The following is a 23,424-nucleotide window of genomic DNA, read 5'->3' as shown; positions in this document are numbered from 1 at the left end:
AATCCAAAAATATCTCAGGTATCTAGTTGAGAAAAAGTGCTAATACAGTCCATTGTAATGGCTTTACATCCATTTTCTTAGGAGGTGAATATGAGTTGCTCTCAATACTGAATGTATGAATTCTCTAACAATGTCTATATACTTAAAATCTCTTTGTATTTATCATTCCTTTTTACCAAAGATACTGAAGAATAAGAAGTAGAACTGCTTTTGAAATCAATTGCACTGATTCAGTGGTAAATCTCACAGCAAATCTCAACAATGAAAGGATGTAACACACAGTGAACCTGGTTAAACAGCAAGTCGATGACTCAAGTCGCTTCGATGACCACAGAGTTTTGACGTGGAACTCGGCCTCACCGAGCAGAACTGTATTTCTGTCATAGTACCCAGACCTTGCTGTGTCAATACCAGACACATTATCTCTAATGGGAGAGTCTGAGGGTGGAGGGAAGAGGAGACAGGGAAAGAGAGAGAGACACAGAGAGAGAGAGAGTGTAGAAGGACGGTATCTCTATTGATTAACTGGAAGAGGACCTCCACTCCACCCTCTCCTGTCCAGACATATGGGGTAATAAGGACCACTCTTCTGCACTGCCGCCACCCCCACCCCACCCCTCCATCTCCTCTTCTCCCCTCACCCAAGCTAGAAAGCCTTTTAATCAGCCCCCGGGGGAATACATGGATATGATATGGGAGAAAAAGGAGGGGAAGAAAGAGGGAGGAAAGGGAGACAGGGCGAGAGGAGTCCATTAGTGAAGTAGACACAATAGCCACAGGAACAGAGTGGACACAGGGAGGTTTCCTTCAAGCACAGAAAAAGGCAAGAGGAGTGATGAGGCCTGAAAACACACACTCATCCCGTATGCTTAAAATGCTCACAGATTAATATAAGTCTTCATCCCTACACTTACACATAAGATTTATTTCCACATCTTTGTAGCGCTGCACACGATGGTGTGCACATACAGCATGCGTGTGCAGCCCACGTCTAAGCTGATATCGTTCCAAAGTTACCAGGTCACATCATACAGGGCTGTTTTTCTGCTCGGCCAGGGCCATTTTCCTCTGTTTATGTAGGGCCTTTCTGTTTTCTTTTCCAAGGAGAAGGCTGCCAATCTCAGCGAGCCAGACCAACTTTATCAAGGCAGCCATCTCAGACTCTGACATCAAATCCACAACTGCTTCTCATGCTGAAAAAAAAATTAGAGGGGGAAAAAAAAAACTGTCAGCGCTTCTCCCCACTACTGGCCCCTCAGCCTCTGGACTCTGGAGAGATGGTGAAAGAAAGGGAAGGAGGGGGGAGAAAGTGAGGAAGAGATGTAAAATCTGCATGTGGTTTAAGTAGCTTTGATATATATATATTTTAAATTCTGAGTGAGATGTAACTGATCATATTAATGTCTCTATTCTATTATAACAGTACAGAGCCTTGTGCGGCTGCAACGCTTGAGTTAATGAACACAGGTTTCAGTTGAGAGAGGTGAATAACCTACAGATCAGATTATATGATTCACAAAACTTAGACAGTCACGCCCCCTTGTGGCCAATGTTGCTGCAACACTTTTCGAGCAAAACAACAGCTTTGCTAACTATTATCACACATTACAGACTGAAAATGGCAATAAAAGAGTGTTTTTTATTATATTTTACATGGCTTAGTGTGATAATAAAAACAGCAGTGCTATAATGCTGTCAGTAAGAGACGTATTACTGCTGATGGATGAAGGTAGAAACACTGCTAACTGGACAAACACAAAGCCGTCAGTTTCTTACGGACCAGTGGGACACATAACGTAGAAAAGTCTGTTCCGTCCATCAGCCTTAAAACAAAAAATGTATTGAAAGGGAGAAAAGAAATAAAGCCCTGGAAAGAGCGGTGCATTTCTCATTATTACAACTCAATTTGCTGTGAACGAGCCTGATGTAAAATTACTTCAATATGCCTCCGCTGCGGGGCGCCACAGAGTCTGCCAGCACGGCTGTAATTACTTTTTTTCTTTTCGTTTCTTTTTATGGTGATTTACGCTCTGTGATTGGTTAGTGAATGTTGCTCAAGCGGGAGCGGTGAACCAATAGGAAGGCAGGATTGCGATTCTTTCGTTTGATTGGCTACACGCAGGTGTCAATCAAGCAGCGAAGGGGTCTGGAGGCAGAGAGCGGCCAGTCGGTTGTTTTACTCTCTGGAGGACAGAGCTCCTCCGCTCTACACACACACTCACGTACACACACTCACTCACACACTCTCTCTCAACTGAGCACAGACACTATACAGAACTCCCCATACACATTTACACTTCATAGATTGAATACGTAATTTAACAGAATATTCCTGTATTTTGAAATATTTCTAAATCTAAATCCATACAAAATACATTAATTATAATTTAGAGTACATTTAATTAAGGAAGACCGTTATTATTATGCTGTATCCTCTAATTACTGACTAGGAATTACACGCAAATATTTGTGTAATATTTAAAAGGAAAAGTATATAGCCTATATATGTATCAAAATGATATTAATTATTATAATAACTGTGTGTAGGAAAATTACCATGAGTAAGTTTATCATGATGGCCATATTTTCACTTTAATTTCATTTAAATGTTTATTCCAAAAGTAATTTGAACCTTTTTTAAAAAAATTACTATTGTCACAAAACAGGATGGAGAGGGTTTTTTTTTTTTTTTAAATCAAGTTATTAAAAATAAGTTTATTCTCAAAGAATGTGGTTTTATTAGAAAAATATTTCCCAATAATTACAATTATTAAAAATATTCTCTCAAATACCAGCAAAATTACGGATTAAATACATTTAGAGTATTGAGCAGTTTTGCTGCTCTGCTTTGCCCATTGAAATCTCAGTTGACTTATTTGATGTAGCGTCTATGCTCAGTTACTAGACTATTTAATTAGGTAGGTAACCAATCAGTAGATCGATGATTAAATTTGATATTGTTCATCCACTTTCCATGACGGGTCGAATGATGTAATTTCAAATAATTTTAAACGTATCTTACATTAAATTTTTATTAAATTAAAATATGAGACAGTCAACCTTGGATTGACTTTCTACACATCATAACGTAAAATCTGACCCGAGGTCAGTGAATGAGAATGACTTTGAAAGCGAGTTCAAAACTTCAATTCCTTTAGAAAAACCCAGAAAATAACAACAAAATAGTCCCATGGAAGTCACCTCGATTTCCCTGAGGTTTCCCGTGAGCCTTTGCGGGGACCCAGCGTTAAGCGCAAGCGTACTAGCCTCCCACGCATCACGTATAATTCTACCAATCAGCGTCGTCCTCTGGGGGAGTATGTGGGGGTGATTTAAGAGCACTCCCTCAATAAATCTGTCAGAACTTCACAAAGTTGATTTAAATGTGTTTCACATCGTTATGAAAATACTTGCGGATTAATCAACTGGCTGCACGCTGGCGTCAGATCAATTGGAACAGATTACTCTTCACAGCTTTGTTAAAGCGACGCGATTTGGAGCGTTTAGACTCGGGATTTGTCTGGCCACCAAGTCAATGTGTAAAGCTTGCATGGGGCGGACCGCAGTGTCACTTGTTATTGTAAAGGGGTTTTCAGATTTAGCTTTGTATTGCATAAACAGCTTAGGATGCTGTTACACAACAATCCTTCCAGTGATGGACTGGGCTAGCTATAGAATTTGAAACAGCTATATCAGTTGCTCACTGTGTGAATGTTACATTATTGCAGTTGGTGTGTAACTGTGTTGCAGCTGCATCCTAAATGAAGTGTGATGTAGCCAGTTGTCAGATAAGCCCTGCAGCACGTCTGACTGCTCTTCAACTAGATTTGTGTCTGTTCTGCAGAAGGGCTCCATTGTCTACTGCTGAGACGGTCAAGCTTACATAGACCATCGTGAGTTGAACTTCTTGTGTTGAACTAGACTTTCTATATCCACTTATTATTGTTCCTATAATTGAATACGAGTTTCTGGACTTCTTTGTGATGCAGTGGCACATAAAAGTCAGCATAGACTCTTTCCAAGAGGCTTACAGTGGATTTTCATTGCACAGAAGAGCCCCATTACAGCATACACACTCCGAAGTAAATAGGTCAGTATAATGCAGAGAGCGAGCGGAAGGGTTTTTATCCATTTGGACTTCAACAGCCATTTTCACTTTCCATTTATAGGGTAAAGTAATGCAGTGCTTTGATGGATTTCTTTTCTTTTATAGACATATACGCGCCCCACATATTAATGACACGTCAACTAAAGAAATAAGAAAATTACATGAACTGTATATTTCATAGGTATAATGCAACCTACGATTTTTTTATTTTTTATCTTAGCTGGTGTATCGTTTTTGTTGTTGTTGTTTTGTGTTTTTGACAACTGACAAATAACACGTTAATGCGACAAAAGAAATAACCAACAGAAAGACATAGTAAGTAGTAATAGTAAATAAGTCTACAAAGCCAAAGATGGTTTTCAAAATGTGAGTCACGTTTTAGCACACGCTGATTCAATGTCAGTTGTGGGGAAACTACCTTTAAATAGTTATCTATTAATGTTACCACTATTCGCCACCAGGAGTCGCAATGGAGCCAGATTACTGACCCAGTCCTGTGTATCGGCCCTCAGCAAAGTCCACCTCCCAGACCGACTTGAAGCAAGTAACCAGTCCTGTTTCCTCTGACAGCTTGAACCAACTTTATTCAAGATTTTAGATTAAATTTACTTATCATTATGCCACACAAGATTGCACAAAGAAATTACAGCCTATCTCGCCCCTTTAGGCTACTCACAAAAACAAACGTTATATAAATGATTGACTAAATTATTACATCATATATCAACATAAAAACATGGAAATGTAAATTTTGATTTAGTTGATCATAGCCCAAACCATATACTTAATACACGCAGTAGTGAGAGGTAGATACATGTCTTACTCTTTCATGCTATCCTTCATGCTCTTCTATATTTCGAATTATCTGACAGGTGCTGTTATGATTTGCACCGTGATTTACTGCTGATGTGTTATGGATTAAACTACCCAACATAAAAATAGCTCTACCTTGGCTAAGCTTCAATGTGTAAATGCTGCTTACACATTAAGACATCGCTAACAAAATAAAACAATAATAAACATAAGCACAAGTTTTCATGCTGCATAATGAATATGTTTACCTGTGATATTTAGGTATATTTTACTGGTATTATTTCAGCACTTTCACTTGAATGCATTTTTGAATGCAAAACTTTTACTTGTATCAAAGTATTTTTACATTGTGGAATGCTTCTTCCACCACTTCGATATACAGTAGCCTATGTACTGCATGTATTTTACTGTTTTCTTCTTCAATAAAGGTATTCAATGGTGAAACCACTGTCTGTGTTTAATATTGTCTGCCTTCTGTTTTTTTGATTTAACTCAAGGCTGTACACACATAAGCCTGCACAGGCCTTGGAAAACTAGATATCAGGAAACAAGTGTCATTCTGGCCAGACAGAGACCCTGGATGTCTGTGTGTATCAAGGCATGAGTATAACAAAAGCACCCCTTTTTATGTTACCTTGACACAGGCATACTAGTTTATGCTTTAGATCTTGGAGGAGGACAGACTGAGCTCTTCCTATGCAGTTATTGTGTGTAATTATCATTTGTTTTGTGCACATGCTTTACATAATAATGAAGTTTTAAAAAGACAAATTTGGTACAGATAAATATATACCACGTAGCATTTTTCCCATTCTTGTTTCATCTTGTTCAGTATGTGTCTCTTTTGCAGTAGAAGTTAACTGTGCAGAACTTGTACATACAGTACCCATACAGCACCTATATTCTTCAGCTGGAGGGGACAACAGCAAAAAGCTATAGGGGGCAACCTCATCTTGTTTCACTGGTTTGGGGATGAGGGAAAACATGCCTGTGCAAGAGCAACATGAGCAATGAATATAGCAGTAAATATAAACCAACAGGCCACCTGCTCTGATTAAACATTATGATCCAGATTAAATTATCCAGATCTTGGAAAAAAAAACACTGGCAAAACAAAACTTGAACTATTCCAGTGGTTGCCTCAAGGCCAAAAATAAGCTGACCTCATGACATTACCAATGACATAAGTCTGAATGGAACAGATTGATCTGAGAGGGGCTAACACGTCACTTCCTGTGTGATAACACGTATTTTTGTGATAATAGTGTGTTCATTCTCATCATGTGTCCTATCTTAGATCCACAGAACAGAGATTACACATTTTCTTTTTAAGACTGAACTTCTGAAAGATAAAATTCCCCTTCCCAACATCATGAAAGATGTATTTAAAATATTAGATCCTTTACTTAAGCAAAAGTTGCAATACCACAATGAAGATGTATGTCATTGTAAGTAAAAAACCTGCATTCAATATTTTACTTAAAAATAAAAATAATGCAGAATAGCCTCATTTAGACTGTTATATCATCATATAATGTATAATTGTGCTATTATTAGGCTACTGAAGTTGACATTTTGATGTTGAAATTGGATAGAAGTGGATTTTGTAATTTTTATTTTGCTGGGTAGTTTAATCTATAACAGTTCATTGTATTTTTTTTAAACTGTCATGTTTTAATAGATAACTTAATCTGAACAGTATCAAGCTATGTAGCAAACAATACTCTGTTTGAGTGGATGTTGGCTTAATGCTCTTTACCAGTGTTTATGAATAAAACATTCACTTGTTTGTTTTAGATCCAGTGTTTTGTAGATGCCAGGATTTCACCATTGGTATTCCCCTTTGTTAGGGAGTTGGTTATATAGTTGAACAAGTTCAAACTGCAATTCAGTCACTTGCCAGTAGGCCAAACATGGGACAAATACAGGTCAGTAGCACAATCCCGGAATTGCAGCCTAACCATGTTCCTTGGAAATGTCTTTGGGAAACACTGAATGTGAGAAATGACTTTTATTTAGAACAATATTTCATTAGTATTTCAGAAGCGATATCGGGTTCATCTCTGATATTATTCATGGAAATAATGTGTGTTGTTATAAATGGGGTGTGGACCGGCGACAGTCAACAACTGCCTCCTGCTCTCATTGGTCAAAATTATAACGGACAATCTTGTCATCCAATCACATTCTGTTGTGGTGAACGCTTTGGTCCAATCTGCATGAGTTATGCAAATCCCAAACGAAGTTTCCCCAGTAGCAGCACACTAGGGTGACAGCATTTGGCTTTTCAGATGTTTCATTTTCTGTTTAAGTTGTAACGTCAGGAAGACTTTGATAGCGAAGTATCGCCGATGAACAACTTCTCCACTGTAAGGGACTGAAGAGCAACGTGTTCGCTATGTTTGCACCAAGGAGGTTCCTTTAACTGGTAATTAAAGCCGATAGCTAACTGCTAACAGCTAGCATAGCTATCTAACCATTTCGCCGGTACAGGCGGACCTCTTTGTCTGACAGGGGAAGGCGTGCTCTTTTGTTAAGCTTTTCCCTTTGTCCAGTGGGGAAAGAGGAACTGTTGGGTCAGGATTTCGCAATTATATGCAGTTCTGAAAGCATTTAGAAAATGCAAATCGCGAAAAAATATTTCACAGAAGGCCTGATTCAGTTAACAATCTTACTCAGTTTGATTGGAGTTCGTGTGGATATCGACAGCTACTTAAGCGGCTACTATACGCCTCTGATAGAGATTAACTTGGGTCCTAGCTCAGCCTACACCCAGACACCCTTCCATAATCTGAGAGACACTCTTGACGGATACAGTGTGCACCCAAAATGTCCCGAGTTGGACCATTTCTTTGCAAGTCGCCGGCTACTAGACGAGGTGAGGAACCTTGGATCCCCGCGGTTCCCCACACAGTTGAACGCATGGCTGGTGCACCAAGTGTCTGCCACAAACAAGGCTGACGGTGGGCCTTCAACGAGCAACAACACTGACACAAGCTCAGGGTTAGAAACCCCCGGAGACGGAGCCAGGGATGACAACGAGCACCTGCCTGACAATGGCCAAGAGGTGTGCCAAACAACCCCTGAACTCGGACATGGGCCTTGTGGCGCTGGAGCCTGCGGGTTTCTTAAAGAGGCAAGTTTGTGTGTCTTTGTCTGTGTGTAATGTAACATAAAGTTAGGGTAGGTTTTGTTAAGTGACTGGCTGGCCTACTACAGTAAAGTACTGACTAAAGGAGTCGGGGAACTAGAGTTAAAACTTCCTCAATGGTTAATTGAACAGCTAATGCTATCACTAGCTAACTAGCATCATTAACCCACGTTACATAATGATGGATGTCCATCCTACTAGTAACTTATTATGCTGTAACATTTCCTGGTGCACTAGGGAACAACGTGATAACCAGTTGACAAAACTTAAATTCTGCATTCACTTTCACATTTGTCTGACTCTGCTATGGCAGTGTTGACCTACCTAGATCAGGGGACTTACATTCATCATGGCAACATTGCTAACTCAGTTTGAGCAACACCTCACTGTTTTATTTAAATGACCAGTGCTTTCATATAACGAGTTACTGGGACAGTCTAGTTTGATCTACTGCATCACAGGTCTTCAGTTAACTGTCTGCTGCACCTGTCACCCTCCACCATGGAGCTTGTCCCATTTCACCCTCTCTGAATAGTTAGATAGGACAGTAGGACTGATTTCACAAATAAGAGCCTATTAAGACCTGTGTAATGGGTGATCATGCTGCTGTAATCATTGAGGTTCACTCATTTGTTTTTTTTTTGTTTTTTTTTTTTTTTTTAGGAACCACGAGTTGAAAATATGTATTGTTTTATAAGCAGTGTAACTAACATCTGTAATCTGTGACTGCCATTAAGACTGTAATTACACCCAGACCTTCATGCTCTATTCTCCTAGTAATCCAGTTTTTCTAGCTCAGGGTATAAACAGCTGCTTGGTGGATGTCATGTCCTGAGGGCAGTTGATGTGGTCAATTGTGTAACTATATCCCCTTTCTTCAGGCTCAGCTGCCAGCTGTGAGCCTTGAGAGGTGGAGAAGTGAGGCCTAGACCCAAACATCCTATTTACTAACACAAAAGCAGGGGTCCATACTTGAACATTGCCTCCTCCTGGGGTTCTTGTTCACAGGGATAATGCAATGTTGACACACCTTTTTTTTCTTTCAGTTGTCTTTTGTAAAATAAATAACAACTTAACAGCTTGTCGGACAAGATGTTGCGGTTTGTGGAAATACAATCAAAGGCGAAGGCTACAGTCGAGACATTTGACAGATAAAAAAAATTAAAAATCAATAACTATCTACATTCACTGGGGCAACTGAAGCTGGAATAGCTTTTTCCAGTAGGAGTTGACAAGCTCAGACAGGGTTTGGGCAGAACTGTGCCGGTGTAGTGTAATTTTGCCTCTAGCATTAACGTAAAAAATGATTCAGCAATCATTTTTCTTTTGAAATAGGAGAATGACACTTGCTAAATAGTAAAAAGGGGTGGAAAATAACTTGCTGCCTGTGTGAGGAGACATGAAGAACATTGTGTCTGTACAGACGGCTGGTGACCTACATTAAATGCTGTACTTGATGTCTCAGAAGGGTCTTACAACATCTATAACAGGGTTAGGTCATCTCTGAGGATTATTAGCTTAATGCTTCATATATTAAAATGAACTCCACCTATATATAAATTACCAGCTCACACAATTCTAATATGTGAAAAGCAGGAATATAAGAACAGCTAATGCTAATTGTTGACCTGAGTCCATTCATTGGGGTTCAGTTACTTCTGGAGTTAAAACAACTGCTTATTAAAACAAACCTTTTCTCTGTCACAGCAGAACACCAGTTATCTGCAGTAGCTGGACAGGGGTCACTGAACCAGAAATTGAATAGCCTTTAGGATCTTCCTGTGTCAGCAAACAAACTGACTGTTTCTCTTTCCTTTTCTTCTATTCTGAATCGGTCTCCCCTTTCTTTGCCCTACCAGGAAGATGACGCTAAAGTTAAAGAGGAGGAAGAACCTGCTCCACTCACTCAGCTGGCTCACAGTTCCACACTGGAAGAAGAGGTATGTTGATGTTTGTCACAGTTTCCCTCATCGGTCACAGTCGCACATTTGCATCTGTGTTTAAATAACATTTTGAAAAGTAACTATACTCGTTCAGTTCCAAGAATACACACTACAGTGTGTGTCACATGCAATGCTGAAAAATTGTGTTGTACCTGTTTTTACAAGAAGGTTCACATTCACACATGAGTTCATCACTTAATTGCACCATTCTGATCCCAGTGCAATTTTGGTATAACACTGTGTAAGATCAGGGATGTTGAAACATAATAATTACTGTCTCTCACAGGGAAAGACTTTATGTTGCAGATCCTTTACCTAATAATCCAAAAAGATATCTTAATAAAAGGATTTAGGAATAAAAATTATTGCAATTTCAGTTTTCCTCCTGCATTATATGTTATGTTATTTTTTCAAGTTCTGATAATTCACACTGGGGTATAACTTTGGCAACAGGACATATATGTAAATACTGTGTTCTGTGCATGTTTTCATGAGTGTTTTCATGTTTTCAGAGTCTGCTCGAAGGTATCACTGCACTGCCTGATCCAGCACACCACCATCCTCCTACCATTGACATTGACCAGCACTGGAGCAATTTACTCTCTCTGTCTGTCACTGACCTTGATGTAAGTTGTCTGCTCATGTTCATTACTGATGCTTGAAATGCCTGAGGCTTGATGTCTGTTTGTGAACAGTAAATCAGATGCATACGTCTTGAACCGCCAGTATGTTACAATGGAGAGTTTTTGTGTCCCATGGTGATCTACATGTCATGTGAGAGGATTTTCAAAGTTTAACCAAAATGTATGTCTCATGTGTAGGACTTGGACTCACTCGTTACGGACACAGACATCACCAGGGCCATCAGTCAGGATGTCAGTTTGCATGACGCAATGCTAAACAGTGCTGGAGCCTTTGGTGTGGCACCGGAAAGAGGTGAGGCCAGACCAGTCACTCAACAACAAAGGACCTTCTTCCGACTGGAATCAACAGGCTCCTCGCACTCAGACGCGTCACCAGGGATGGCCCTAGGCCTGGCTGCTCTCCCGTTTGCTTCAGTATGTAATTTAACTGCGAATGAGTCATCACATAGTGCACTGGGTGGCTGTCTCGATGAGGCAGTGTTTGACCAGATCAATCAGCTGGGCTTGGAAGGCCTAGACTCTATTGACACCCACCTGATGGGCTGTCTGGAGAGCATAGACCCACAGGTCCTTGAAGACTTGGACTCAGACTCTGGTCTCTCCCTGGAGAGCAGCTCAGGAGGTCCAGCTTCCCCAGGTTGGTTCAAATCTTTAGAAATACTTGTATATAATACTGTATATTTTTCACCCCTTCCTTGTAGAGCCAATAAAATAGCTTGTTAATACACATTAACACAATCCTTAACTCCTCCCTCGTCCAGGCTCATCCGAGATGTCATCGTCGTCCAGTTCATACTGTGAGGATGAATGTGGAGCAACAGGCTACAGCAGTGATGTGGATTCAGTCCCCTCAAAAGGCATCGTGGACTACACCACTACGTGGTCACCTGTCGATCTGAGTGAAAGTGTGTGGCATGACCACAGCTACTCATCACCTGCTTTCTTCAACCAGCCACCAGTAACGCTTCCCCACAAAGGCATCAAAGAAGAGCCTCTGAGCGATGACGATAGTCCAAGGTTGGAAGACAGGGACATGAGTCGTGATGAGCTGCGTGCCCGCGCCATGTGCATCCCATTCTCTGTCTTGCAGATTGTCAACATGCCCGTGGAGGAGTTCCTGGAGGTTCTTGATGGTCACGGATTCTCCCCTGAACAGGTGACACTCCTGCGGGACATCCGCAGGCGGGGGAAGAATAAATTGGCAGCCCAAAACTGCCGCAAGCGCAAACTAGATGCCATCACAGGGCTCCAGGAGGAGGTGGAAAGGCTGCAGGCTCAGAGAGACAGGCTACTGAGGGAGAAACAGCTCACAGCCAAGACAATGGGTGCTGTGGGCCAGCAGATTAAGCAGCTGACCAGAGACGTCCTGGCCCGTCTAAGGGATGATTCAGGACAGCCCCTGAACCCAGAAAGATTCACCCTGCAGTGCGGGGCAAACGGGAGAGTAGTGGTTCAGCCTGTAAGACGGCCTGCTGTCTCCACATCGACTGGCAACAAAACAGACAAGAGGAAGAAGGAAAAAAAGCAGTGATGCAGTATTGTCAGCTGAGACTTGAGCTTTTAGGTTTTTGGATATTTCTGAACTTGCCTGACTCTGGTTTTGGGATCTCCTTTTGTTAAGGTGTGTGTGGATTCACCGCTTTTGGGAGCCTAAATCGGCAAAAGCTGCAAACAGAAAAGAAACTCAGAACATTAAAAAAAAAAAATCTCTGTAAATAAAATTTCTCACGGGAAAAATGTAGCTTACACACTGGACATTCTTTGCTCATTTAAGATGGACGATGCACCAGGGACGGTTTAAGGGAACAGCCAAGCTGCTGGCGATGCTATCAGTCTCTTTGTGCCTGTTAACATTAAAGTCCTTGAGTCTTCTTGTTCCCACAGATAAGCATAGACACCCACATATGTCTAAAATTCAACATGGCCAGCATTTTGACAGTTACTGGATAGAAATCTAGGAGGAGGGGTCTGTTTGTTTGTTTGTTTGTTGGTTTGTTTCCATGTAATCTGCCTCTCAATGTATACCCATTCAGTTTGAGGTGGAGGTTAAAGATTGTATTTATTAAAGTTTGAAGTTCCTGAAATGCTTATGCATCATGAGACTGTCAAGAGCAGTATCTTTTTTTCAAAATGGAAACTTTATCTCAAAGTGCTAAAAAAAACACATTACCTAAAGTTAACAAATTTGTTTCAGATAATTGAGGGCATGTACTGTTCAGCAGAAACTTGAACTGAAACGTAAAAAAAAAAGGATTTTGTTCTTTATGTCTTGATGACATATAGTATACCAATGATTAAACTGACAAGGCCTTAATTTGCATTTGATAAATGTTTTGGTTACTGTGTGTGTGTACATGAGCCACAGATACACATTATCATAAAAATATTTTTAAGAGGCAACCATGTCATGTTCTAAACTAATATTGAATAATTTGTTTCAAGCACAATACTGCTTAACCCTTTTCAGTTTGAGTACTTAAAAGTTTTGGCAAGATTATATTCTACCTCACGCCTTAGTTTATGTTAGAAATTTGGGCTAAATTAAAAAAATACCCTTTTAAGGGGAACTTAAGTGCACTCATAAACTACAAATTCTTATTAAAATGGCCCTAGATGGACCTAAACCATCCCATTTCTGAAAAAAATAAAAATAAAAATACAATCACCAACTATTTAATAGGACTGTATGTTATTTGAATGTTGCTTTTTTATATATATTTGAGATTATCAAGTATTTAGTAGAGGTTGCCATGTTATTCAGGGGCACACTGCTTTATACAGTCAGTAGAGTGAGTGAGTTAAATGGAGAAAAGTGCATTAGGTAGTTAAGGGTATGACTCATGAAGTATCCCCCACCCGCCCCCCTAGTCCCTCACATATTTGTATTTAATTTCCTGGTTTGACCAAGTGTTTACTTTGCCGTTTGTATAAATGCTTAGGGAATTTCAAATGCTCTTGCAGGCGTTGTTTTTTCTGATTAAAAAGGAAAAAATAAAGATAAAATAATGTGTCTTTCTTGTGCCACTTCCACCCCCAACCCCCTCAACATTGATGACACAGTACCCACAAGTTCCGCAATGTGTTGTCTTTATGGATGATGCAGTTAAGTCATATGCGAATAAATAACTTAAACCACTGCAGTAGGTTACTCAGGCCAGGCCTTACGGTCTCAAGTCGTGAGGCGGTAAGGTAAGGAGCGAAGCGCTTTTTACCTTCCAGGCTTCCGTAGGAGAACCACGATTAGCTTTTGGCGCCTGTCTTGCGGAGCTGCAGACAAGAGATAAAGGGGCGACTGACCGCGTGGTAAAGAGGAATCACTGAGGCGATTTCTGTTATTTTTAGGGTACGTATGTAAATTCATTTTAAACGTTCCAACACTGAGCAAACGTTTGATTGAAGCAACCTAACGATACCGTTGTTTTGCAAGATGGCCCAAGTAGCAGGTAATGCAGTTTGCGAGGAGAGAGAGAGAACCGTAACACTACCACAACAATAGCTAGCTATATTATTAAAGCTTGCTTTCATTGATATATTGCCTGTGTATGCTAACATCTCTAACAGTATCCTGCTGTGTTTTGGCTACAGTAACGTCGGCTAGCTTAAAGCAGAGGTGTCTATTCCCGGATTTAGTTGTATCCTCGGGCCTTTAAAGGTGATTAGAGCGTTTTTTTTTATCCCGGTGAGCCTGGCGGTAACCTTAATTTGCCTCATTTCAATTGCCAATGTAAAATCACTAACACGTGTTTTAGATTATTTCTTCACAACGCTCGTCTAACGTTGCAGCGCAAGTGGCTAAGTAAAGTCAAGGAAATGTTCTGTACCTCCAAGGTTTGAGATCATATCAGCTACAGCTAGCACGCTGGCTAACCTGCATAACACTATCTCGCGAATTGGCTAGCTTTGAATGATGTTTTGCACAACCACTCGACTAACTAACCTTGTTTTCAGCATGGCATTATGAAAGCACTGGTTTCTAAACGTTGCCGCGTTCTTGTGCATTACCGGGTACTTCTTTGTGACAATAACATCAGTTATAGCAACGAGTTGGTTTATGGCTGTGGCAGGTTTACATCATGTTGGTCTTGTGTTTTTACTTCCTTCAGCTGTAATGTGGATAGGAGTAGTACCTGTATGCACGTTTATATGACTTTGAGCATTGCCTAAAGCTTAACAGTTGAAATTTCCACACACTGTCTTGTCTCTAGAGCACAACATGGGCAAGAAACAGAATACCAAGGGGAAGAGGGATTCACAGGAGTCACAGGAGGAACCTGAAGAATTTGTTGTGGAAAAAGTTCTGGACCAGCGTATTGTCAATGGGAAAGTAGAATTCTTCTTGAAGTGGAAAGGATTTACAGAGTGAGTTGCCTGGGACATCCTGCCCCCCCCCCCCCCTCGCTGAGCTGGAAGTGCTTCCCTGGTATGGGGTTGTGCTATGCTTTTGTCCATTGATCATTATGGTTGCATGAAGAAGCTGCACTTCTGCATACAAGCTAGATCTTAAAGTTAACTACATTGTTTGTATGTTTGTTGGTGGGAGTCTGCGTTAAGAGATGTCTTGGGATGAAAAATGCTGACCCTCTTCCCTTCCTGTAGTGCCGATAATACCTGGGAGCCAGAGGAGAACTTGGATTGTCCAGAGCTAATTTCAGCGTTTTTGGAATCACAGAAGAACATTAAGGAGAAGCCTGCTCCCGTTAAGAGGAAGGCATCAACAGATGAGCCAGAGACGGAAGCAAAGAGAAAAGATGTGGTGAGTTCACTAATAGTTTTGCATGTCTCTCCATCCAGCACTTGACTCATGAGATGACACCAGTGAGCATAATTTCTCAAAATTTAGGAATGTAGAAATGATAAAATACTACTATGAACATTGCTTGTTGCACAGGCCACCCAAAATTCTTTACAGCTAAATATTTACATGATTTACAGTAAAATATGCCCAAGTAAGAGCTGTTATTGAAATGCTCCAGCTGCTGGAACTATTCTGGAGCAAGCCTGGGATCAAACATTAGTCCCAGAATCAAAGTTTCCTTCTGTCATTTAGGGAAAAATACACAAATCACTCCTCCAGTTTCTTCTCCACATTCTCACGTGTTCTCTTGTTACCACTTAAAGGCAGAGAAACCTCGTGGCTTTGCTAGAAACCTCGACCCAGAACGGATCATTGGTGCAACAGACAGTAGTGGGGAGTTGATGTTCTTGATGAAATGGTGAGCACAGATGGGAATAAATCCTCCATTTTCCTTTTTTTTCCTCCATTTGTTGCATTTCAGAGATTAAATATTCCGGCTTTGTTGTGTCTCCCAGAGATACTTGAAATGCACATCCACCTCTGTATTCTTGCTAACAGAATTTCCCTCCAGTTTAAGTGTATTAAAAACATCATGTACTTGTGGAGGACGAGGGTCCACAGTTGCTGTAGTGTTATGTTCCTCCTCTTTGCCCTTCTCTTTAGGAAAGACTCAGATGAAGCAGATTTGGTCCCAGCCCGTGAGGCGAACACCCGCTGCCCTCAGGTGGTCATTTCCTTCTACGAGGAGAGACTGACATGGCACTCCTGTCCAGAGGATGAAGCCCAGTAGTACTTTCCTATAGTCCCTGCAGTCCATTGCACCACCTACGCCCTTTTCCTCAGGACTGAACTTTCTTCTCCGGCTTGCCTTTTAGTTTTAGTTATCGTAGTTATTTTTGAAGGTGTTTCAAGACTTGAGTTGTATGGCAGTCAAGGAGAGCTTTGTTGTTGTACATATTATCTGAACTGATGGTGAGAAAACGGGTGATGGTGTTGTGATGTATAATGAAAAAAGTCTTCCAGTATCATTATGATTTATGTGATGGCAGTTTTTTAAACAAACCCCACCACTGCCTGTATTCATACCTGATCAAATTTTGTAAACTTTAAATGGCCACTTTGGTTTGTTAAGCTGTCAACCACCTCTTGTATTACCACCTCAGTCTCATGTAAGATGCTGATTGTTTCTTTTTTTTCACACTAGTGCTGATGTTTTGTTCTGTAAGTGGATTTTGTATACTTTGTCTGTAAATATTATTTGAAGTTCTAATAAAGGTTTTATGTGACCAAATTCCACTGCTTAGTTTTTTTTATGGTTCCTAGGAAATATATGTAGTATTGTAAATCCATGTAGCGAAATAACTTTAAATGTTAATTTTTTATTTTATTTTTATTTTTTTTACAGCTTTGTTTTGTTTTACTTTATTCACGTTGCTGAAAGCTAGAAATGTTGATTAGTAATGTTTGAATGTTTGAAAGTTGTGCTGGTGCAAGAAAGTATAATGAAGCTTGAACTCGTGACAACATTCCAAAATGTTTGTTTTTGACGAGTTAAAATGGTATCAGCTGCCTAACCGCAGGGTCTCTGATATGTTTGACCTCGGCCATAGAGTATGTTTTCCTTTCCTGCACATGTCAGATCAGGTGGTCCTGAAGAGCCCAGTCATGCTCATCCTGTTAATTGTTATGGACTCGGTGGCCCTGACACAGTGTGAATGCTGTAGATAGCATCAGCAGCTCGGTGCCTCACCTCCAATAAACAACTGAGATCTGCAGTGATGGGCCATGTTACCAGATGGCATGGCTACCTCTGCTGAGTTGTGGAGAACAGTCTCATGACTGGCATTAGGTTCGGGAGATGGACTTTGGACTTTTGTGCATTACAGCAAATGATGTTTCTATAGTAACTCAGTTTTCTGTTGCCATGAAAAAATCCTTAAACGGAATAAGTTTGTGTTTGTTTTTTTCAGATTTGACAATTTGCAGTGAAATTCTTGCAAAAACAGGATTTAAGTGAACCCACTGTTCATGAGCTAAAAATACTAATGAAGGAAAAGCTATTCAAACAAACAAACAAACAAAAAAAAACATTTTACGAAGGACCATAAGGGGTGTGTGTGTGTATGAAATAAAGCAGTTGTAACTGAGATGCAGGAACTAGAGAACAGGTTCATGGTAAACACAGTTTTTGGGGGGTGGCGGTATTCTCACATATCATTGGACACCTTAAAGCTGTAATATCTTGATTAAGTCAAATTCCTTATCAGCACAGCACAGTTATCACTTGTATGCAAATTTCCTCCAGGTATGTCAACACAATTTCACAACACACACCTACACATGATATCCATCATGATAACAAGAGTCAATCCACCATCAAACACTTTTCATTTTTCATTTTCTCAAAGTAGGGTTGTGTTTTCTTCATGTGTCTGCTTGGCATAATGGCTTATGAATTAGTTTATTTTAATATATATTATTTGATAGATGATGGATGTTAATGTAATGTCAGGCAGCATCAGCATCATAATTTACCAAGACCATAATCTGTGGCCTTGTGTGTATAGCACATGATGGTTGTCTATAGTCCAGATCATGGAGCAGTTTACTGAGTCAGCGTTTCCTTTCAGCACCTCTTGAACTGCACTTATCGGCTATATCCAGCCAATCAAATTATCTAGAGGCTTCAGACCAAATGAAAACTGTAGGTCTACAGCCGCTAATCACAGGTTGAGACTGAACAGCAGAATCTGAAAGACTCTTTATTTGCTAATGTCACCCATGATAAAGAGACCTCTATATGCAAATTAGCAGACCTTTGCCTCCCTCCTTAGGCAGAGGAGTATTTATTGAAGTCCCATCTTGCTAATTGTGTTCACCCCCACTCCTCGGCTAGACAGGATCTTGACATAGACTTCTGAGAGGACATATGTAAGTGCTCTTTGATGTTATTCTTAAATCTAAACTGCAGTTGCAGCCGATATGTGCCTAGGTGGTGATATTATTCTTTCCATGGTGGTGGTACTGTGTGGTGTGGCTTGGAGAGAGTCAGTGCTGGTGTCAGACTTGGTGAAAGAGTAAAAGTGATTGATAACAAAAACTGACCAATCTAGGTGTTATGAATTGGTGATGTGATAGCTGATAGATATGATAACTCTGCGGGGTACTCAAAGGTGAATTGAACTGGAAGATGAAAATGTTGAGTTGGTGAGACAAATGTCTTTAGGAGCCAACATAAAATAAATCTGATAAATCACCACCGTCAGACACAAAAAACAAAGTCTACAAGTAGAATTCTTCATATGTCAGTCATTCAGGTAGTTTAGTTAGCTGGTTAACTGAATTTCCAAACAATGTTGTGAAGTGTCCACATTTATTTTGAAAGGCATCTCCATATTATCCACAACACTATGCTGGTTGATACCCCAAACTGAAAAATACTGGAATCAGACCAGAAAATATTCACCAAACCCATTCCCTGTACAAAAAATTCAAAGAGTATGGGCTACTTAGAGTCCTCAAATACCACATGATTTTTCTTTTGTATAATTCATTTGTAAATAACTTCTCTTACATGAAGAAATTAACTGACTTAAAGCTAATTTTAAACATTTTAGTTAACATGGCACCATAACTGGCGATACAGACAATAAGAAACCTCTGCAAACAGTAATATTTCCAAATATCAGAAGATTATTGGTGAATTTATTATCTAATCTTACTCGTTTTATTCAAGCTGGTGTAACCAGCCTTTTACTTTCCTCTTCTTCGCCGATTAGTTCGCCTCTTCCCACCAGGTGAGACCATTTAAACTGATCCCACCCAGGTGGATTGGGAACAGGTGTTCACTGAGACTGCGCACGACACATTACTCTCACGAGGGACGTTGGGATTTTTGTTTGGTCCTGTAACTTTGTCACACGGTTGAAAACATTTTTACGACATTTTATTCTGTGTTTTATGGCGGCGTGGCCTGCCCCGGGGCAAAAAAACGCGACAAGCTCGGAGGCGGAGATCTCGTTGACTAATAACAGTAGCAGCCGTTAGCAGCAGAATTAGCAGCAGTGTTAGCGGTGGACAAATAGAGTCCAGGCAGGGCCGAGGCAGATCACTCAGCTACTCCAAGTTGATCACTAACATCAGATCGCTGCTCGGAAGTTGAGAGGGAAAAAAGGTATGAGGAACTAGAACTAGAACTGGAAACTGAATAAGAACCTTAATTTAATTATGTTATTAATCTGTTTATCACCGTCTGTGCAGAAGTTATGTAGTTGTCTTCTTTTTTCTGTAAACTTTGGAACTTCACTTGACCAGCTCTGTTATTATTATTATTATTACTATTATTATTATTATTATCATTTATTATTTTGCTGTTGTATAGCTTGCATGGAAGAGTATTCATTTATTGGGTTGGATTGGTTTTTTGTTTGTTTTGGGTTTTTTTTTTCTGTTTGTGATAGTGATACCTCATTTTGTATTCAAGTTGGTTATTGAAGATGTTAAACTACACCGTCTTCCTGGGTTCTGCAGATGTAAATGCCTTGTTTCAGCCCTGCCACATGATCCTGGATCAGGGCCAGAGGATAGTCTTTTTTGTCATAAAAAATTAATTGATATCCTTAAACAGCATTACTTTTTTCCCTTTTAAGCCTAGTACCTGGTAAATCACTGTATTGCTGCTATTAACCAACATCAAATTGTCTTGAGCAAGAACATGCACCTTATTACAGGGTATGTCCAATTAGCGCAGCACGTCTTTAGTTAAGAGTCACTCTCTGAGGTGACCTTAGACATTGTTTATACAAACTGATTTGCTCTGCTCGGGTGTGAGGCTTGTAAATGACTAATATTTCATTAAGACATGAAGGGCCTGATGATCTAGCATGCTGCTTAAGTCTTTAGGCTATGCCTATCATGTGGGCTCAGTGAGTGACGAAAGAGCTGCCTATACTTTTTGCCTCTAGTGCTTTCTTATTGTTTGTGATTTTGGTGTGTAAATCCATGTTAAGATCTTTGTAGCCAAGATTTCCCCCTTGCACGCAAACCCCTCCTCTTTTGCCCTTTGTCCCCTTTATGCTGTATCAGGTCCAAATGTTTGTGCTTTTGTATTAATTTCCAACTAGGCCACTGCTTTACAAAACAAATTGTGGATTGAAATGGTAAACTGTGGTGGTTTCCTCTCTCTTAATGAAAGTGTGTCACTACAGTTGAAATGACCTGGTATTTTCAAATGCTCATTTGCCACCACAGGCTGTAGAAATCCTGAGCTAAAATAAGACAATTGCAACAGGTCACTGTCTCTCTGTTCAGCAGACACTTAATTATTTTCTCTGTTTCTTGCAGGTTTGTGGACTCATTATGGACAGTCTCTCTAAAACTGTAAGTAGTCATCATGCTTCCTCACACTGTATCTCCTCCTGTATTTGTCTTCTAATTTTGCATTTAGGAGACATAAACTGTTGATTGCATTAGACATTCTGATGTCCCAGAATTGAATCCCACTTGAAAATAGTGTTGCTGAAAGACAGCTTAATGTGGTTTAATTTAAAACACAGACATACATCTTTACACCCTCTTTTTTTAAGTAATGGAACCCTGGTTTTGAATCTTGCAGGAGTTTGTCAGTGTTTGTGTTCGGGATCCAAGGCTCCATAAAGATGACCTGTGGCACACGCACGTTGACTATGAGATCTGTTTACATGTATGTTTTTGGATTTTCTTTTTGACTAAGTTTGTTTTGAAGCTTATTTTCTTATGCTTGTGTTTAAAGTCTGTCGAATTGATGTCTGTCTTTGTAGACCAATAGCATGTGCTTTCGAAAGAAGACTTCCTGTGTGAGGCGACGTTACAGTGAGTTTGTTTGGCTGCGTCATTGTCTGGAACAGAATGCTCTGATCATGTATGTTCACAAGCCCAGATATTTATATACACATTTATACACACAGCTGGTCATTTGTTATTATGCTTAGCTGAAACAAATGTGGTCTAATAATGCAGCAGCTCTGCAATAAATCCTATGATTTTAATGAGATTTTTCCATTGAATTTGACTTTGAGCATTCAATTTTTTTGTTTTTTTCCTACGTGCATTTTCTCTTATGTTCTTTGTTCAGAGAATTACCAAAGTTGCCACCCTGGAACCCTTTCTTCAGTCTGAGGAACACACAACAGGTCTCCCAGAGAATGAAGGGCCTGCAAGAGTTTTTAGATGGGTGAGGTGCTCTGCAGCTCAAGCAATAGCAGCAAACAAATTTATAGTAATGCCACCATGTGGTAATCCCTCTACACTCCCACCTCAAGTGTATTTATCAGGTAGAAGCAAGTGCTTTGCTTGAAATGAAACTTAAATATGTTTATATCTTCCCCAGTGTTCTTCATACACCATTATTGTTATCAGACAGTCGACTTCATCTGTTCCTCCAGTCAGACCTCAGCATGGCAAAGATTGAAAAGTGTGCTCTTGGTAAGACCAGGTACACGGTGGCCGAAGCCATCCAGCTTTCCAACAGGGTTTACATCAGTAGATTAGAGGACAAGGTTTCCTGTGATTCTGACTGTGAAAGGTATGAGCTTTGGCAGAATGGTTTACATAAAAAAACTGTTTACTGTGTGTAATGCTGAATTGACCCTCATGCTCCTTTTCCTCTCACAGCAGCTCCTCATCATCAGGCTTGGGACTAAGCGTAGACACTCCGATGCGAGGGAGCCCCCTCCCCTTTTTCGAGTCCTCTGACAGAGACCCAGAGCTGTTCAGCTGTCACTCCACCAGCACACTCATTGAGCCCTGATGCACAGCAGTTGTTCTTCCATCTTCCTTTCTCTTTGGACATAGGTCATCAATGTACTAACCTGTCTGTGACACTCCTTGCATGCTTTCTTTCCTTACTTAACTTCTAAAGAGCAAGAAACTTTTACTTTAGTTAACTTCATTATTCCCCTTGAACATTTATTTTAATAATTTGCTTTAGTTTTCTCTTAAAGCAATAACTTAGTCATTTAATTCAGTGTGTACTTAAAAAAATATTTTTCATGTTTTTAAAAAAATGTATAGTAAACCTACATTTGTAATGGTACATTCTTAAAATATTTCGTATGTTTATATTTTTATCAGCACTGAAGCTGTACTGTGGTTAACAAGGGTGTATTTTGAATTGTAGATGGGTTTTTTTTTTTAGAAAAATATTTGAGAATACTTTTAAGATTTGTTGAACAGATGAATAAATTGTCTTTTTTTGAGGGAAAAACAGATATCTGTATGAAATATTTCATGTATCACTGAATTTGGCCAAATTCGAAGCACCAGCACAGAGTGTTCTTTGGTTCTAGTTTGTGACATGCAACTTATCTTGATGAATTCAGTGCAACAGTCATGCACTTTTCTAACAACCCAGTAGAGGGAGTGTCGACATCATAGGACCTCGAGCTCCTGAATGTATACAGTAGAGTGATGTTGGTCCACGATGCTGATAAAGTCGAATCAGACCTTGTTGCGCACATTCTTTATAGAAAGATTAGGCTTTCATCTTAGAAATGTGCAATTTTATTTGTACTGAATCTATATCAACAATTCACTGTCTAGCTGCACTGAAAACAGCATGTGAAAGAGCATGCGGGAGAAAGTGAAGAAACTGACTCAAGTTTCTTTACAGGGCGACTGAATAATGTAAAACATCCAGTGACGCTAGTCACATTCCCATCTGTTAGATCAGATCTGGCTACTTTATTAGGTACACCTGGTAAATCTAATACAACAGCTCAGCCATAAAGTCTGCTTTTATAAAGAGAATTTTACGTTTTGATTAACACTGTCAGGGATGTGTTATAATTACTTATGTTTCTTACTGAGGTTGTAGTTTGATGGGGGAAGATCATCATCAGTAGTTGCAGTTAAAACTCGTGTAGTCTAATATAGCAGCCCTGCAACAAATCCTGCCTTCATGAAGGTTACAGTGTTCCCTTTTGTTGAAACTG

At 39.9% G+C, this 23,424-nt stretch overlaps 3 protein-coding genes across 6 annotated transcripts; all 3 read left to right on the top strand.

Moving 5' to 3' along the window:
• Positions 1–7,149: 7,149 nt before the first annotated feature.
• On the top strand, positions 7,150–12,759 carry nfe2l3 (nfe2 like bZIP transcription factor 3). Of its 2 annotated transcripts, none has more exons than XM_018666945.2 (5): positions 7,150–8,057; positions 9,932–10,012; positions 10,528–10,641; positions 10,837–11,296; positions 11,421–12,759. In XM_018666945.2, exons 1-5 carry the CDS (start codon positions 7,542–7,544, stop codon positions 12,188–12,190), a joined length of 1,941 nt encoding a protein of 646 aa, XP_018522461.1. In that variant the 5' UTR covers positions 7,150–7,541; the 3' UTR covers positions 12,191–12,759. The 2 variants fall into 2 exon arrangements, with proteins under 2 accessions (XP_018522461.1, XP_050921854.1); XM_051065897.1 differs by having other exon boundaries at positions 7,150–8,061; positions 9,936–10,012.
• Positions 12,760–13,834: 1,075 nt separating this feature from the next.
• Positions 13,835–16,745, top strand: cbx3a (chromobox homolog 3a (HP1 gamma homolog, Drosophila)). Of its 2 annotated transcripts, none has more exons than XM_018667518.2 (5): positions 13,835–14,002; positions 14,865–15,018; positions 15,256–15,412; positions 15,778–15,872; positions 16,118–16,745. In XM_018667518.2, exons 2-5 carry the CDS (start codon positions 14,873–14,875, stop codon positions 16,242–16,244), a joined length of 525 nt encoding a protein of 174 aa, XP_018523034.1. In that variant the 5' UTR covers positions 13,835–14,002; positions 14,865–14,872; the 3' UTR covers positions 16,245–16,745. The 2 variants fall into 2 exon arrangements, with proteins under 2 accessions (XP_018523034.1, XP_018523026.1); XM_018667510.2 differs by having other exon boundaries at positions 13,868–14,102.
• Positions 16,746–19,281: 2,536 nt separating this feature from the next.
• snx10a (sorting nexin 10a) lies at positions 19,282–22,687 on the top strand. Of its 2 annotated transcripts, none has more exons than XM_051066075.1 (7): positions 19,282–19,626; positions 20,797–20,833; positions 21,069–21,155; positions 21,253–21,353; positions 21,567–21,665; positions 21,822–22,016; positions 22,109–22,687. In XM_051066075.1, exons 2-7 carry the CDS (start codon positions 20,813–20,815, stop codon positions 22,239–22,241), a joined length of 636 nt encoding a protein of 211 aa, XP_050922032.1. In that variant the 5' UTR covers positions 19,282–19,626; positions 20,797–20,812; the 3' UTR covers positions 22,242–22,687. The 2 variants fall into 2 exon arrangements, with proteins under 2 accessions (XP_050922032.1, XP_050922029.1); XM_051066072.1 differs by having other exon boundaries at positions 22,106–22,687.
• The last annotated feature ends 737 nt before the right edge of the window (positions 22,688–23,424 follow it).

This window comes from Lates calcarifer, linkage group LG3 (assembly GCF_001640805.2).
Source record: "Lates calcarifer isolate ASB-BC8 linkage group LG3, TLL_Latcal_v3, whole genome shotgun sequence".
NCBI lineage: Eukaryota > Metazoa > Chordata > Actinopteri > Centropomidae > Lates > Lates calcarifer.
Note: the sequence above shows the minus strand (reverse complement) of the source record. Positions and strands in the feature narration are given on the sequence as shown.